This window comes from Antechinus flavipes, chromosome 2, assembly GCF_016432865.1.
Source record: "Antechinus flavipes isolate AdamAnt ecotype Samford, QLD, Australia chromosome 2, AdamAnt_v2, whole genome shotgun sequence".
NCBI classification, from domain to species: domain Eukaryota; kingdom Metazoa; phylum Chordata; class Mammalia; order Dasyuromorphia; family Dasyuridae; genus Antechinus; species Antechinus flavipes.
In genome coordinates, this window is record NC_067399.1 from 564,009,657 (window position 1) to 564,027,158 (window position 17,502).

The 17,502-nt window shown below is 33.9% G+C and overlaps 1 protein-coding gene across 1 annotated transcript in view; it reads left to right on the forward strand.

The window, feature by feature from the left end:
• Positions 1–17,502, forward strand: part of AKAP13 (A-kinase anchoring protein 13) — a 209,310-nt gene that overhangs the window by 50,876 nt on the left and 140,932 nt on the right. The window contains exon 5 of the mRNA XM_051981057.1: positions 2,320–2,441. Within this exon, the coding sequence (XP_051837017.1) occupies positions 2,320–2,441 (122 nt within the window). The remainder of the gene's footprint in view (positions 1–2,319; positions 2,442–17,502) is intronic.

A 17,502-nucleotide genomic window follows, 5' to 3' on the forward strand; every position in this document is an offset into this window, starting at 1 on the left:
AGTAGATATATATGTTTGTATATTGCTCAGCCAATAGAGAAAGTATATGTAGCCTTAGTTCTGTCCCAGCTTCAGTGCAGAAAGAAATATCCAATAATAAGGGAATTACCACTTCCTTCTTGGAATAAGGAACTGTTAACTGTCACATGTTAATTCTGAAGTCAGGCAGCTAAATGTGATCTAAGAGTAAAGGGGGTTGTTGGACATTTATTAAAAGGTCATCAAGTTTAGTTATCTTGTGGGGATTAAAAAGTTCATGTTCTTTTTAGCTGCTGTAATGTATTGGTTTGTGTTGTCATGCTATTCTTTAACAAACCAAATAGAAACTTACTCAAATGGGGAAAAAACAAGAAGGAAAAAAACCCACAAAATTTCCAGCTTTAAAAAAGAGGTATAAACATTCACCTAGATTGTGCTTTGGGAAATGCAGTAGTGTATGGCTGACCCAAATCTGTCATATAGTTTAGGTCTCAGTATATACTCATTATCTGTTAATAGTCATGGCTGGTGGCTACTTGCCAAGATATATACATGTTTTTAGTTGATGGGTGTATCTAAGTGAAGTTGTTTTAAATTAACCAAAAAAGTCCCTTATTCTCTAAACCCTGATCCTCATTGACACCTCTATATACCAATCATTTTATTAGGGTAGAACATGTTCAAAGATTACTTCTGATTGGGATACATGTTCAAGGATTGTATATGTTTTCATTTTATTTGATCTGTGATATTTAAACTCCAAAACTTATCAACCCTAGATGAAGAGTATATTATCTATCTGTCTATATTATATACACATACATACATATATATGTATTTACACATATATGTATCTATATTGTATATATAATCTATACATATATATGTATAATACTTTAATGGAATTTTGTCATGTATATATTGAGTATATAATGTGTGTATTATGTGGCTTTATACGCTAACATCATTTGCCTTCATTTTAATGTGGTACTTTTATAAATTGTTATAGTGGATTGACAGAATGAAATTTTAAAAATTTTCAGCTAAAAATAGTCTATGCCCTTTGTATAAGGAGTCCTATTTTCTTTAGATAGTGACTTCTGTAAGGTGTTAATGTTGAATTAACAAACAAGAATTTTCCCCACATAAGATTTTAGGCCTTTACCGTGTCATCTATTCATGTGTGGAATATCAAGTTCAGTTCTGTTCATTTACCAGTTCCTCTAAGAAAATGTCAGAATCCTAAATTTTCCTATGGTATCATTTGATCACTTCCTTCCTGTATTTGTCTGACCCAAATAGCGATAAATGGTAATAGTAACCACCATTATTTGTGAACTATAACACTGTACACTGTTGTGCATAGTCTCTGATCTCTGAAATGATACTGCTAGGTTTTTTTTTCCTTTCAATAAATATATCATTCTTATAACTTGACTGTGAACTTGAAGACAACTGATTGATTCTTTCAGTGATCAAGAGAAAATAATCAATTGGATATATCTTTAAAAAAAAGCATGCTTTATGTTCCCCCTCACTATATTAAGCAGTGAAATTATGTCCATTTTGTCTCTTGTCTTTGTGAAATTAGGACATGAAACATGTTCACTTGCTATGACTTATGTATTTCATATATATAAACATATACTAGTAATGAACTGACTTGTGTTTATTGTGAGTTACAAAGCCGTCAGAGAGTAGAAAAGTTTTAGTCTATCCCAGCCAGTTCATCCTGAGAGCATTATGGTGGAGCCTTTGCTCTTTTGTATAAATGCTCGTTGCCATTCCAAATGGTGATAGGCATGGTTATCCCACTTATGGAATTTATCAGTTTGCATCCCTAGCACCTAGCACAGTGCTGGCAGATAGCGTGGGGCTTAGTAAATACTTGATGATTGAATGATTGATTGATCTGTTTTGTTTTGTTTTTTTAATCCAAATGAGAGGAGCTTTATTTTCCCTGAAAAATCAATGGCAAAAATGGAAGTTTGATCATTATTCAGCAAATGTTTTAAGTGCCTACTATGTGTTCAGTGCTTGATTGGACACTGTGTCTATACCTTCAGCTAATGCTGTCTGCATAATCTTATTTTCGTAATTTCTCCATGAGCAGGCTGCATTACCAAGGTTTGTTTTGGTCAGGAACAACTCCACAACTGTTTGGAAAATGAGCAGCCTAGTAGTGTCAGAAACAAAACCAGCTGCTGAAAGAATACTTTTCTATTTAAAACAAAAGTAAAAACAAATCAAACCAATGGAAGCAACAGCCTGTTTTGTAAACAGAAAGGCAAAGAAATCAGTTTTTCAAATGCACTTTGCAAACCCCTTGTCTCTCTTCAGAAATGCCAGACATGAAAGCAGAAGATGAAGTGGATTTTCTGGATAATTCCAGGGAGGACTCAGTTTCTGAAGAAATGGATGTAGCTAAGCACAAAACAAAGCACAGGATAAAGACCCAGATGGTAAGTGACTTTGATAAGACTCCATGGGAACAGAATATTAGTTTGGCTAATTATTAGCCTGGTTTGCTGATTCGTAGCCTTGTTAGATCTATTTTTCCTGTGGACAGTGTTTTCTTTTTTGTATTTCTCTTATTCCATTATTAATATGAACACAGTGATTAAAGAATTAAGATTTTTGACCCATATCCTTTACAATATAGTTTCATCTTGTAACAAGAATTCTTTAGAAATTTTATAAGAAAGAACTTTTCTCCTGTACACATTTCTCAAATGTGTCATAGTTCTGGGATTGACAAAATGGGAGATATTAGAAATTAGCCTGGGCAGGACATACAAAATTTTATTAGGTTAACTCATTTTAACTTCTAACTCCTTTGTGCCTAGGTAGAAATTTTTGGCAACAATAAAAATGATTTATTTAAGAGTTGAAAAATAATGTCAAGTCTGAAACAAAGAAGGGTCTGTTTTCAGTGACAGCAAATTGAAAGGCTTAGTATATGTTGGTAGTGGTGATTTGATCAGTTCATTGATATTATTCTTACTCTTAAGGCTCTGGGATTTTGGAGAAAAAACTTTTGTAAAGCTATTTCATTTTTGAAAAATAGGAAATTTTGAGTTGGGAGCACAAGTTGTGTGCTCCAAGGCTGAGATCTTGCTGGTCAGACAGAAATCATTAGGAAGGTTGAAATCTTGATACTAATCTAAATAGAGCCACCCTAAAAGCATCATTATCTTTAGCTAGAGATGCTTCTCAATTATGTGTTTGAGGGGGTTTGAGTGAATTTCATTGCTCGAATTACAGAGAGAGAAACTATACTTTTTAAAATCTGTTTCCGGTATATGTACTCTGGTAGACAAGCTTTACTTTATTGTTATTGTGGTATAAAGGGTGCTGACTCTTCTAACCCACCCCTTATTATAAGTAATACTCATGACTAATCCATGGGTGTCTACTTGTACGGAGGGAATTAATTCAGACAAAAGTGGCTTTTATCCTAGAAAAGAAAGGATATATCCTATGCATATGTTTATGTGTACATACATAAACACATCTGTGTGTATTTTCACAAGTATCTTCAGTGTTGAGGTTGGGGGGGGGAACCTTAACATTCTTGAATTCTGTGCCTCTCTTATACATCCCACCCTGACATTTTGCCCTGGGCACTTTGCTTTCTGACAAAGACAGTCATCTAATTGTTTCTTGGCTCACTTAAAAAAAAAAAAAAAATTGCCCCAACTTTTTGCTACAAGTTTTTGGCGTTGGCAGAAGCAACTTTTTTTCCATGGTGGTTCAGAAGAAAGAATGGCATGTGGGAGGTCGCATGATTCTCAGGATCAAGCACATGAGATTGAAAACTTGGGAGGTTGACTGGCTTCTTAGGGATCATACAAGCTGATCCACCTTTCCTTGAGTTTTCATCTTGGCCCCTTGGCATGTTGTCTACATTCTGGGTTCTGTACCATACATTAGCTTATATTCACAACATCTGCTTTGTGTCTCTGTGCATATTATGTTGATTGAGACAGCAAATGTTAGGAAGACTTGAAGGAAGATTCTAAATAGTTGAGGCTTTCTGCATTCACCAGGCTGCTGCAGTAAGATAAAATCTTACAGGCTTCCTTTCTTCCTTATTGTTCTGCCAGACCACAACCCACTTATCCTCTTTTTTGTACATTGAAAGGGTACTGTGCTGCTTATGTGTATGCAGCCTTAACATTTTTCTCAAGTGCAGATTTTTTTTTTAAGCTTTTCATACTGCCATATTTTCAGGAAATTAGCAGAGTGGAATATAAAGATGTCTGTTTCAGATGTAGGTATTAAAGAGCATGAAAACTGTACAGAAGTTGTAAGGTGGAGGGGTGGTCATAGTTATGTATATTTTTAAGTTTGGTTAGAGATTTTTAGAAGAGAAATATAATGTTTATGGTATTAACTAGCTTTGTGACCTTGTTCTAGTAGGATATCTAGCGTCAACTTTCATATCCATAAACTGAAGGAACTGATAGATTAACTAAAAGATTTACTTCCACTTTTAGGAATTCTTTCCTTATACTGTGAAGAGTCAGCTGAACTTGTGGGTGGAGTGACATTGGGTTAATAGAATATAATCCACTCTTTCTGACACATGCTTTCATGATTTGCTGGCCTTAGAAATAAGAGGCTGCTCATTACTTCACTGAATCACCCTTATCCAAATGTGATGCACAGAAAGAAGCAGAAATTCTTGGACTGTTGTAGTAAGAAACCATGGTAGTGGCTGATGTACAGTAGCTAGCTGAGGAAAAGAAGTAAAGGGCTTCCCACTTCATTTTGTTTCTTCAAGGCAGTCTCCTTGTTGTGTGTCCTTTGGGGAGAAAAGTATAAGTATCTAAGAGAGATATTTGTTTGTTGTTGAAATGAACTTTTTAAAATTTAAAATGAACTTTTTTTTTGATGGGGCTGGTGAGGCATTTGGGGTCAAATGATTTGCTCAGGGTCACACAGCTAGGAAGCATCAAGTGCCTGAGGCTGAATTGGAATGCAGGTTCTCCTGATTCCAGAATTGGTGCTCTATCCATTTTTCCATCTTAGCTGCCCTAAAATAAACTAAATTTGTTATGCTGAAATTTATTTTTATCTGTTTTCTTAAACTATTTGATATATGAAACTGGAAATTAGTTCTTTGGAGGTTATTAGTGGTATAAATTAAAGTTCATGAAAAAATTACAAAGGTAATACCAAAGTTAATGTTTACGTGTCTACTTATGGAGAGGGTGTGTAAATATTAATTCCTTTAGGTTTCTAACTAGAGATTTCTTGAGCTAAATTTCTTTGCGTGAGTTAAATTTTGCAAATTTTGAGAGAAAAAAATGCATTAAGATGATAATAAATGAACTGTCACATTACTGTTGAAACTTTGGTCAGTTTTACCATGATGAGACTATTACTATTATTTGATATTATTCAGTGATTGATAATGTTGTAGATAATCAGCATACTTAAATCACCAACATTTCTTCCTCTTATCTCAGTCAAGTTTTGATGTTAGGGGTGCTTATCTTCCTGCTTGCTCTGTTTTTTTTTTTTGTTTTGTTTTGTTTTGTTTTGTTTTTTTGCTGAGGCAATTGGGATTAAGTGACTTGCCCAGGATCACACAGCCAGGAAGTGTTAAGTGTCTGAGGCCAAATTTGAATTCAGGTCCTCCTGACTTCAGGGCTAGTGCTCTATCTATTGTACCAACTAGATGCTCCTGCTTGCTCTGTATTTTCTTCCACCAGTTATGTATGCCTAATTCTATCACCTCAATTAAGATCCTACATCATCATTTCTGTTGTTGCTACATATTTTTGGATCTACTGTGTATATAGTGTGTATAAAATATGATAATGATGTAGTTGCTGATCTTTGAGCTAATGTTCTAAGAATATAAGACACATAACCAACCACACATGGTTCTTTTGGAGACAAATGCAGGTTGTATTACTTAAGTGGTATTTTTATTATTAGAAAAATAATATTTATTTAAAGCTGAGAGAGACCTTGGAGATTACCTTGTCCTTTAGTTGTACAGATGTGGAAACTTGAATACAGAGAGTGATTTGCATAATGTCACATAGCTAATTGAATGACCGAGCTAAGATAAAAATCCAAGTTTTAGTATTCATATTCTCCAGCTCTTTTTACTACCTGGGATCACAATTTGAGAGCTGTGAAATTTTGCAAATATATATTTTGGCAACTATATTTAGATATATTTGATTTCCTTACTAATCATTTGAATCTTATTTTTTATATGAAAAACAATATTCTCTGAAGGGCTGCCATAGGTTTCATCAGGCTGCCAAAAGAGTCCTTGTCAAAAAAAGATGAAGCATCTCTATTATACTGCATACCTTGCTTGCCAAATTTCAAGGATAACAGAGAAAAGAAAAAGATTCCTTTGTAATTGTTTAGATTAAATTAAAATTTATTTTAAAGTAATGCTTTTAAAGTCTTTAGAATATGCTAAACTATAATTCCATTTTGCTAAGTTGATGTCTTTTCTGAGGATCTAGTTTTGCAAAGCTACCCTTTGTTTTCCAAGGAATGATAATAAGAAGAAATTAGAAGACAAATGTTGCATTTGGAATCAGAGATTCCATTAAAAGTGTGAATCCAGGGAAAAAAATCATTTGGAATCCATTCTTACTTTGATCAGTTTTACTTGTTGAAGTAGCAGGAAGCCTTCTTACTATATACTTTATTAGAATAGGGCTGTAGAATCAGCTGATGAAAGCTAACATTGCTATATTTGATTTATAGAGATTCAAGTTTTCTTTTAAAATTGATTTTTTAATTTTGATTATATCAAATTAAAAAGCCTTTTGTACAAACAAAACTATTGCAAACAAGACTAGAAGGGAAGCAAGAAACCGGGAAAACATTTTCACAGTTAGAGGTTCTGATAAAGGCCTCATTTCCAAAATATATAGAGAATTGACTCTATAAGAAATCAAGCCATTCTCCAATTGATAAATGGTCAAGGGATATGAACAGACAATTTTCAGATGATGAAATTGAAATTGTTTTCATTCACATGAAAGAGTGTTCCAAATCACTATTGATCAGAGAAATGCAAATTTTTTTTCATCTTTTTTTTTAATTTTTATTTAATAATTACTTTATATTGACAGAATCCTTACCAGGGTAATTTTTTTACATCATTATCCCTTGCACTCGTTTCTGTTCCTATTTTTCCCCTCCCTCCCTCCACCCCCTCCCCAGATGGCAAGCAGTCCTATATATGTTAGATATGTTGAGAGAAATGCAAATTAAGACAATTCTGAGATACCACTACACACCTGTCAGATTGGCTAAGATGACAGGAAAAACTAACGATGAATGTTAGAGGGGATGCGGGAAAACTGGGACACTGATGCATTGTTGGTGGAGTTGTGAACAAATCCAACCATTCTGGAGAGCAAGCTGGAATTATGCCCAAAAAGTTATCAAACTGTGCATCCCCTTTGATTCAGCAGTGCTACTACTGGGCTTATACCCCAAAGAGATACTAAAGAAGGGAAAGGGACCTTTATGTGCCAAATTGTTTGTGGCAGCCCTGTTTGTAGTGGCGAGAAACTGGAAAATGAATGGATGCCCATCAATTGGAAAATGGTTGAGTAAATTGTGGTATATGAACATTATGGAATATTATTGTTATGTAAGAAATGACCAGCAGGATGAATACAGAGAGGCTTGGAGAGACCTATATGAACTGATGCTAAGTGAAATGAGCAGAACCAGGAGATCATTATATACTTCAACAATGATACTATATGAGGATGTATTCTGATGCAAGTGGATTTCTTCAACAAAGAGAAGATGTAACTCAATTTCAATTGATCAAGGATGGACAGAAACAGCTCCACCCAAAGAAAGAACACTGGGAAATGAGTGTAAACTCATTTTTTGCATTTTTGTTTTTCTTCCCGGATTATTTGTACCTTCCGAATCCAATTCTTTCTGTGCAACAAAAGAACTGTTCGGTTCTGCACACATATATTGTATCTAGGATATACTGTAACCTATTTAACTTGTAAAGGACTGCTTGCCGTCTTGGGGAGGGGGTGAAGGGAGGGAGGGAAAAAGTTGGAACAGAAGTGAGTGCAAGGGATAATGTCATAAAGAAATTTTATTTCAAAATTAAAAAAAAAAGAAAACTAAGGCATCCTAATAACAAAAAAGCTAAGTTTTTAAATCCACTAGAGTACATTTATTCTTGAATGGTAGCCCTTTTACAATTAAAACAAAAGATGACTACCTGTATGCTTTAAAGAAGAATTCTTACTGTATCTCAAAAGACCTTGAAACAGTCCATATTTTTCTTTTTTAAAAAAAATTCAAACTTATGATGCTTAATTATAAACATTAACACAATTGGTTTATGTTATGTATATTATATTATATACTACAAGCTACAGCCAAAGTTCTGTTTAAAAGAAAGAATTCTACCATTATAAAGAAAAATTGAGAACCATTGCTTTTTTTTAATTTAATTTTATTTAATAATAACTTTATATTGACAAAATCCAGGCCAGGGTAATTTTTTACAACATTATCCCTTGCACTCGCTTCTGTTTCGATTTTTTCCCCTCCCTCCCTCCACCCCCTCCCCTAGATGGCAAGCAGTCCTATATATGTTAGATATGTTGCAGTATATCCTAGATACAATATATGTTTGCAGAACCGAACAGTTCTCTTATTGCACAGGGAGAATTGGATTCAGAAGGTAAATATGATTCAGGAAGAAAATCAAAAATGCAAATAGTTCATATTCGTTTCCCAGTGTTCTTTCTTTGGGTGTAGCTGCTTCTGTCCATCATTTATCCATTGAAACTCAGGTCTCTTTGTCAAAGAAATCCACTTCCATCAGAATACATCCTCATACAATATCGTTGTCGAAGTGTATAATGATCTCCTGGTTCTGCTCATTTCACTTAGCATCAGTTCATGTAGGTCTCTCTAAGCCTCTCTGCATTCATCCTGCTGGTCATTCCTTACAGAACAATAATATTCCATAACATTCATATACCACAATTTACCCAGCCATTCTCCAATTGATGGGCATCCATTCATTTTCCAGTTTCTGGCCACTACAAACAAGGCTGCCACAAGCATTCTGGCACATACAGGTCCCTTTCCCTTCTTTAGTATCTCTTTGGGGTATAAGCCCAGTAGTAGCACTGCTGGATCAAAGGGTATGCACATTTTGATAACTTTTTGGACATTATTCCAGATTGCTCTCCAGAATGGTTGGATTCATTCATAACTCCACCAACAATGCATCAGTGTCCCAGTGAGAACCATTGCTTTAAAGTAAATATAATACATTGTAAGCAGTTTTAAGACTTTTCTTGCATACAACCAAGACTTGCATTCAAAGCAAGACAGATATCAGAACAACATAATTAGTTTTTTTTTTGGGGGGGGTGATTTTTGCATCTAATTATCACACTAGAAAATTGGCAACAACAATGTAAAACTGGCACATTTGTTTAAAATAGCCTTGGATGAAGAAAGCAAAAATTTGGAACTATTTCCCCTTTGTACATTAAAGTTAGTTTTGCTTTTAATTTATTTCAGTTCTGTCATTTTATAAATTAACTCTAGCAGTAATCAAGCAAGGCGGGGGAGGCCAATCCCCTCATGTATTTTTTGTGTTTATTTTCCTCTCAAGGAAGACATTTACATGTCCTTCTTACTTAAAGTTTTCAGTATCTATTGATGTATGTTTATGCATATACATACGGTTCTCCTTCCATCCATATAAACAATAGTCCTTCTTTGCTTTAATAAATGATGTTCTTATAAAAAAATTGACTTTTTAAAAATTTAAGGTCAACTTTATCATAAAAGAGTTTCCTTTTCAAATCTTGTATTAGTTTGAAGTATCACTAATACATTTTTGCAAATATTTTGTGTGTAAACTTATTCGCTACATGAAATAGATACTTGGATGATTCTTGTCATATTAACCATATTAACTATGCTAGCAAGCAACCACAAAGAAACAAATGTTAAAGAATTAAAAACAAAAAATTAAATATGTAAAAAAAACCGTAAAATTCTACATGTTGAGTATTAGGTTAGTGGGAAGGTCATACTTTATTTTTCAAAAGCCCATTAGGAAAGCATCTCTAATGCATGATGGTTGAAATTCCATAGCTAACAACAAAGTGACTGGGTTGCTTTAATCACTTTAATACCTTACTGGTTCTTGAGAACTATAGTAAATATAATATAGGCCTTGGAATATTTCTTATTAATACTCACTTTCATAAGTCTTTCCCTTCAGGTTTGGAAGTTAAAATTATTTCCAAGACCTTGTTTATTTTTTATTTATTTTTTTAATGCGAGTGAGAATATGTGAAGAAGTAGTAGAATTTATTTCCTATCTACCCCAATAACCCTGTAAGACTTTTGTGTCATAGATATCTCCATTTATTTGGCTCTCAAAAGAGAAAGGCCTCTAACCAACCCAGTTTGTTATTTTATCCTTTGTTCTTTAAGAAGACCATTACATCAGGGAGGTAATGCCATGACAAAATGAACTGGGTTTAAGTGAGGGAAGTTGTGCAAGATCATCTGCCTCACTTTCCCTTCCAAAGCCATCTGCTCCAGGGGCATAATATAGATCAAAAGATGACTGCAGATGGCTCTGGGTTGGCTTTATTTCTCTCTTGGTGCACACAGTGCGTTCCAAGTCACAAAGAAATTTAATTTTTGTTTGTTTTTCCTAATGTATGTCTTCCTGCATTTCAAGTCCCCCAAGAAGTAGTAGAGCTCCCAGGAAATTACATAATAGCTTCTTATATAACTTTTGTTGCCAAATTCTTTTGGACTCTACGATTTTGCTGATACAGGAAACTCCTCCTACCGGTACAGATTGGCATTTGCTCTTCAATATAAAACCTGAGTGTCTTCTGGAGAACGAAAACATCCCGTTTAAACCAGATATGGGGCTTAAATTTATATCTTCCTGACTCCAAATCCAACTGTCTCTCACCATACCATGTTGCTGCTGTTCTTAAATTACTAGAATATAAAGATCCAGGAAAGAAGTTTCTCCAAGAATACCAGATAAATAAAACTACCATTTGTAAAACCACAACACTAGTATGAAGAAATCAGATTACAGAATATTTCCTTACGTATTTTTAGATTTTATTATTTGAAGACTGTATTTCTACATGTAATGGAAGGAAACTGAGGAGTTGTTAGAATGTTAAATACCAGCTAGAAAATACAAAATAATTAAGAAAAACACCATTTTAAAGGATATTTTAATTTTTTAAAAAATTTGTCACCAAGTTATTTTGCTATACGTTCTCAATCTTTGCACATATATTTCATTTTTCTAGAGATATTTTTAATTTTATAGAACTATTGAAATACATTTAGAATCATAAATCTTTGGGTATATATCCATTCAAAGTTTCTCTTTCTTGGGGCTAAGAACCAAATTTTCAGTGTATTAAGTCCATTTTTTGTAATTTTCTTCCTTTCCCTTTGTAATTTCCTCTCTCTTTTGTTCATTATTATCTCAATATACATAGAGAAATTCTTGCCTAAATTAGAAAAGATCAACATTTAATGCTATAGGTTAGCGTAATCACTTTCGATAGATGTTTCATGGTTAAAATTTGAAAGAAACTGATAAACCAGTGTACTGAGCCGGGTTTCTCTCTTTCCCTCTCAGGTTCCATTTGTCTTATTCTCCCCATCTTTTTCTTACTGTCACTTACTCTTCCTCTATACCATATTGCAATAAGTTGTGTTAACTGTTCTGTAGCATGGGATTCCACCGTTCTTGAGATACCAGTACCAAATAATATTCTAGAAGAATAAATGCCAACTAAGTATGAAATTGTTGAGAGATATAGTTACTCCTGTGTAGCCTACCCACGTGCTTCTCTAATGCATGACTTTTTTTTTTTTTTTTGGCTTTTAGAAAGAGGAAGCCTCCTTCATGGAAGGGAAGCTAAAGTAAAGTACTTATTCCATTTCAAGGAAAAGCCTAGGCCATAGGGCCTACAGGTCTTTGATAGTCAAGGACACATAATTTGTGGGGCTTCTTGGTACATCTCCCAAGAAGATCCTCCTTTATGTCTAGACTGATGTCTGAGAGTGTGAAATTATGGGCTACACTTTATTTGGAGAACTATGTACACTTTTGTCCATTTATCCATTTCAGGAAGCAGAGAAGGAAGAGGTTGGTGGGTAGAGAACATGGGTTCCTAGGATAATAAATTTAGAACTGGAAGTGATCTCAGAAGCCTCAAATCCAATCTCTCATTTTATTTATTGGGGGAAAAGGAGGGAAAACAAGCAAACTGAGACACAGAATTTATATGACTTACCCAGGATTATGTTAGCATTTGGGGCAGGATTTGAATCTGGGTTTTCCTGTCTTTTTCATTTGTCTAAATGGTCCTTACTCTTTCTTTCTATTCATCTCTTCTGGTAATTTTCTTAACTAGTAATTTTCATTTCATATGACCATTCGTGAATTTATTGATTTGTTGATTCAGTTACTCAGCATTTAGTAAGTATCTACTGTGTGCCCAATACTTTGCTAGATACTGTGAATATTTCCTGCCCTCTCTGCTAATATTCTAATAAGTTAATGTACCATGTCCACTGTTAGGTAATACCATTCTCATAGAGACATCATCAAACAGATGCAAGATGTACACAATGATTGAGTGGGCATTAAAAACTCAGCATAGCTGGAAAGAACTCTTGAAAAAATCTAATCCTTTAAAAAAGGAGGTAAGGATTTCAAGAGATAAAGAAGATTGTATGAAGAGAGAATGGAAGAAGCATTTATTTAAGCATCTACAGTGGCCTAGTTAAATAATAAATTATCAAAGCACTGTACTAAGTATTTTATAAACATTACTAATTTAATACAACAATTCTGTGAATAGGTGCTTTTGTTAAAGAAAGTAAATCAGACAATGGGTTACATAGCTTATAAATGTCTAAGACCGTATTTGAACTCGGGTCTTCCTGACTCTTAAGCCCCAAACTCTTGTTTTGTTTTTTGTTGTTGTTGTTGTTGTTTTGATAGTAGCTAAAAGTGAGAGGGATATCATTCCAGCATGAGACAAAGATATGAAAAATCATGTGTGACCTTTTTATTGACTATTTAGCAAATATTTTTGAATTTTAATTATATGACTCTTACAATGTAATCTTCCTCAAGAACTTCACATAGTATATAGTTTTACATCTCTCTTTTGCAATATACCATTGTGTTTCAAGCTTAGTAATTTGTTGGTGTTTCATCCCCTCCCAGACTTTACTTTTTTTTAAATTAAAACTTTTTATTTTCAAAATATATACATAATATTTCAACATTGACCCTTACAAAACCTTGTGCTTCAAATTCTCCTCTTCCCACCCTAGATGGCAAATAATCCAATATATGTTAAACATGGTAAAATATATGTTAAATCCAATATGTATATATATATTTATACAACTATCTTGCCATACAAGAAAAATCAGAGCAGAAAGGAAAAAAATGAGAAAGAAAACAAAATGCAACAAACAATAACAAAAAGTGAAAATGCTATGTTGTGATCCACATTCAGTTCCCCCAGTCCTCTCTGGGGGTAGAGGGTTCTCTTCATCACAAGATCAATGGAACTTCCAGAGTTTACTTTATCAAATATCTTATCCAAACGTTGTACTTTCCTTACCCTTTGGCACACAATTGTTATTTAATTAATGTTTTTGAATAATGTGTGTGCATGTATGTATATATGTTTGTATGTGTATATATTTATTTATGTGGGTATGGGGAATATGAGGAGAATAGAAAGGGATAAACATATTTTTAAAATACAATTCCCTTCATTCAAGTAACTCATTGTTATATGAATAACCATAAGATAAAGCAGCATGATGAGGTGAGCCAACTTTTTCATTGTTCTTTCAAATATGACCCTTCTAAGAATCCATACATAATGAATAAAGAGGGAGAGCCATGTGACTACTAGATTCAGTGACCTTTCTGAGGACTTTTTAAACCCTGTGTGTCACATTAATAATTCAGTAGTTTAAGATGTTCAGAGGCCTTCACATTTATAGAGGTGTTGAGATATTGTGGTGTTGTCTGAGGTCAGAAAAGTAGAATGCATCTTGAGTTGACTTTGAGGCCTGAGTAGCTGCAGTAAAGCTGCTGTGTTTAGGATTATAAATACAGAGCTGAATGGAACTTTAGAACCATCTAGATCTTCTCTTTGAGGAAATTAAGGTTCAGGAAGACTGAGGGACTTGTCCACTCACATAGGTCATCAGTACCAAAATAAAGGATTTGAACCTAGTTAAATCCAGCACTTATCCACTGTACCACAACTGCTTTTAAATCTTCCTCTGTTACTGGAAGCAGAAGAGAAAAGTAACAGTATCCAGAGAAATAAGTAGAGAATTATTTGAGAGTGAATGAAATGTGCTTCTTTATTTAAATCTGGAATTGAGGATAAAAAAGAGCAGTCCCTCTGTTTCGATATTTCCATTCCTGTGGTATAGTTGGTCCAAAATATATTTAGCTCTTTATCCAGTATCATTAAAACTCTCTTCATGGAAGTATGGAGTTCAAAAAAAAAACAAAGCTTTCCCCACCAGATTTCCCCAGAGAAATGTCTTTTTTCCCCCATTCTTTGTTTCTCTGTCCTTCTGAAACAGTACTTCTTTTTCTTCTTAACCTCTTTTTATTCAGAGATATATAAACTCTATTCTAGTCCCAAAGTTCTCTGAGTGTTTATACAAAAAATTAATATGATAGTCTTAAAACTTAGCAGAATGCTATCTACAAAGGATGCTTGTAATGGTAACTATTTAGTAATGATGCTGTCTTGCATACGAGAAAGAAAAGAAGTTAGAAAACATAGCAATTACTCAATTATTAGGAGTGTGTGTATGCTTCATAATTTCCTACTTGATTAAACTTGAGTCAGGAAAAAAAAAAGGGATAGGAAGGGCATCTCCAGAATAATCATGGCATTGAACCTGTATGCCTATATCTGGAGTGATCTTCTGAATGAGTCAGAAGAATTGGTCTTTTGAATGTTTAATCACTCTTAGAGGCTATTGATCAAGGAGGGGAGAATCTGTGAATTTATTTGGTTCAAAAGCAAACAAAATGTGACTGCAGAATAATGATTCAAATTTTCTTCCTCAATTCCCTTCAAGCATTTACTGGATAGTTTTTTTAAAAGCTTTTTATTTTCTGGGTATTCTTGATATGCAAGATTGTGTTTTGAGCAATGATGATAGCATTAAAATCACTAGTAATCTCCAAACAAAGATGCTGTTAGGTATAAACTCATTTGGTTGTAAAAACATATTTTTGTTATGAGTTTTGAGAAAAATTTTTAATTTTATAGTATTTTATTTTTCCAAATACATGTATAGTTTTTAATATTGATTTTTGTAAAACTTTGTTCTAAATTTTTCTTCCTTTCTCTTTCACCTCTCCCCTCCCCAAGATAGCGAACAATCTGATAAAAGTTAAATATGCCCAATTCTTATAAACTTATTTTCATATTTGTCTTCTTATACCAAAAAAATGAGAACAAAAGGGGGAAAAACATGAGAGAGAAAAAAAACAAGCAAACAAAAAACAAAGTGAATATATTATGCTTCAATCACATTCAGTCTTTGTATTTCTCTCTCTGTATATGCATGGTATTTTCCATTCCCAAGTAAAGTCACAAAATTTAATAGATTTTAGGGCCCTTAGAGACAGTTTAATATAATAACCTTTTCTTCATATCATGAAAGTAACAATAATAATACTTAGCATCTTTCAGGTTTGCAAAGCTCTTTTAATGTTATCACATTTGATCCTAAACAACAACCTTGGAGAAAGCAGGTGCTTTTTATTATATAGAGGAGAAAACTGAGGCTAAGATTAAGTTATTTGCCCAGGGTACACAGGCTATAAGCAACTAAGGTAAGATTCAAACTTTAATCTTTTGAATCCAAATCCTGCACGCAATACACAGCACCTCCTAACTGCCTATAAAAAAATGAGACTCAGAGACATGGCAGATCGTGTACTTGAATTATAGTCTTGATTTTAGACTAATTGGTCCAGTATTCTTTCCATTACACAATAAGTCCCTTATTAATATTGCTTTTCGTTTTTGTGCATGTTTTATGGCACTGAAAAGATGGGATAAAATAGAGAACGAGAACAACGAAATGGAAAAAGCACCAATTCTGGAGCCTAAAGTGCAGTTCTCATATCCCAAGTCTTAGAGTACTGTCAGTATATCTACATGAAACCCAGCTTCTTCATCATTTATGTAAAGAGATTTCATGTTTTCAGAAGTTCCCTCTGTTTGGCTCTATGAGTCTCTGAATTTTATTTAAAGTTTAGAAACAACACAGTTTTAGTAGGGTGCTTCCACCTTAGCAATTTGCCATATGGTTACAACTACTTTTGCTGAAGGCAATTACTATTTTAGTTAAATTTACATAATTGGAGAAGCTAGGGTTCTCTCCACATGCTGAATCCTCTTTTCTGGCTTCTTTTCTTTCTCATATGTACTTGCCCTGTATTTCACAGCATTCAATTTCATGAAAATTGTCACCTCCTGGGGAAGGTCTTTGATTTATAACTGGGCATGGTTTGAAGTGTATATGAGTCATTCAGGATTCTTAAGGCTCCTCCGAGGTTGTTTTTCTGACAACATTACATTGGAAGGCTGATTTCTTAAAGAGAAATAGCTTCCTAGTCACCAGTTACTTCACCCAGATAGGATCTGGCTCTCCATTGATACCCTCTGCTTCAAAAGCAAAAAACCATATGAGCCTCTTAAAAGTAAACATGTAATTTATTATACGTTATTTGTGGAACAGTTTTGACATTTCACTGAAAACATTTTTCAGTGGTCATCTTCTTCCTGGCAGATTTTAATTTTTAATAAATAATCATTAGAAATAATGTCAAATGATCCTATATTATATTCTTGGGGATATGAATTAATCATAGACATTTTCTACTCCAGGTCTTGTGGACTACTCCTGTTTTCCTCCTTGTGTATACCTAGGAACCATAAGTAATTATAATGTTATCTTGTGTACATGCAGGGAATAAAATAAATGTTATTGTTAACATAAGCAAAAGTGTTTATAACCCCCCAAAAGGAATATTCTTCATCAAGGAAATCACAGATCTAACTTCTCCCCAAACCACTTAATAGCCTTGTGTTCATCCTCTGTATGCATAAAAAAAAAAATCATATACAGCTGCACTTTAATTGGCAAATCTTCTAGGAGTAAAGGAGTAAAGTTCCTTTTTATCAAGTTAACATAGAAGCAAAAGGTTGGAAAAGGTTCATTTCTCTTCAGTGTTGCGACCACTTGATTTAGCTTAGCAAAAATGTATTCATTGGGGACATTAGAGGAAGAAATCTTAGTGCTTTTGCAAGGGTGGTCAGCATTCTGGACCCATTGAAGAAAGGGCTTACCCAACCCACTAAACTGGGAATAGAGAAAGCATTATCTTTATGGTCTACTGCCAAA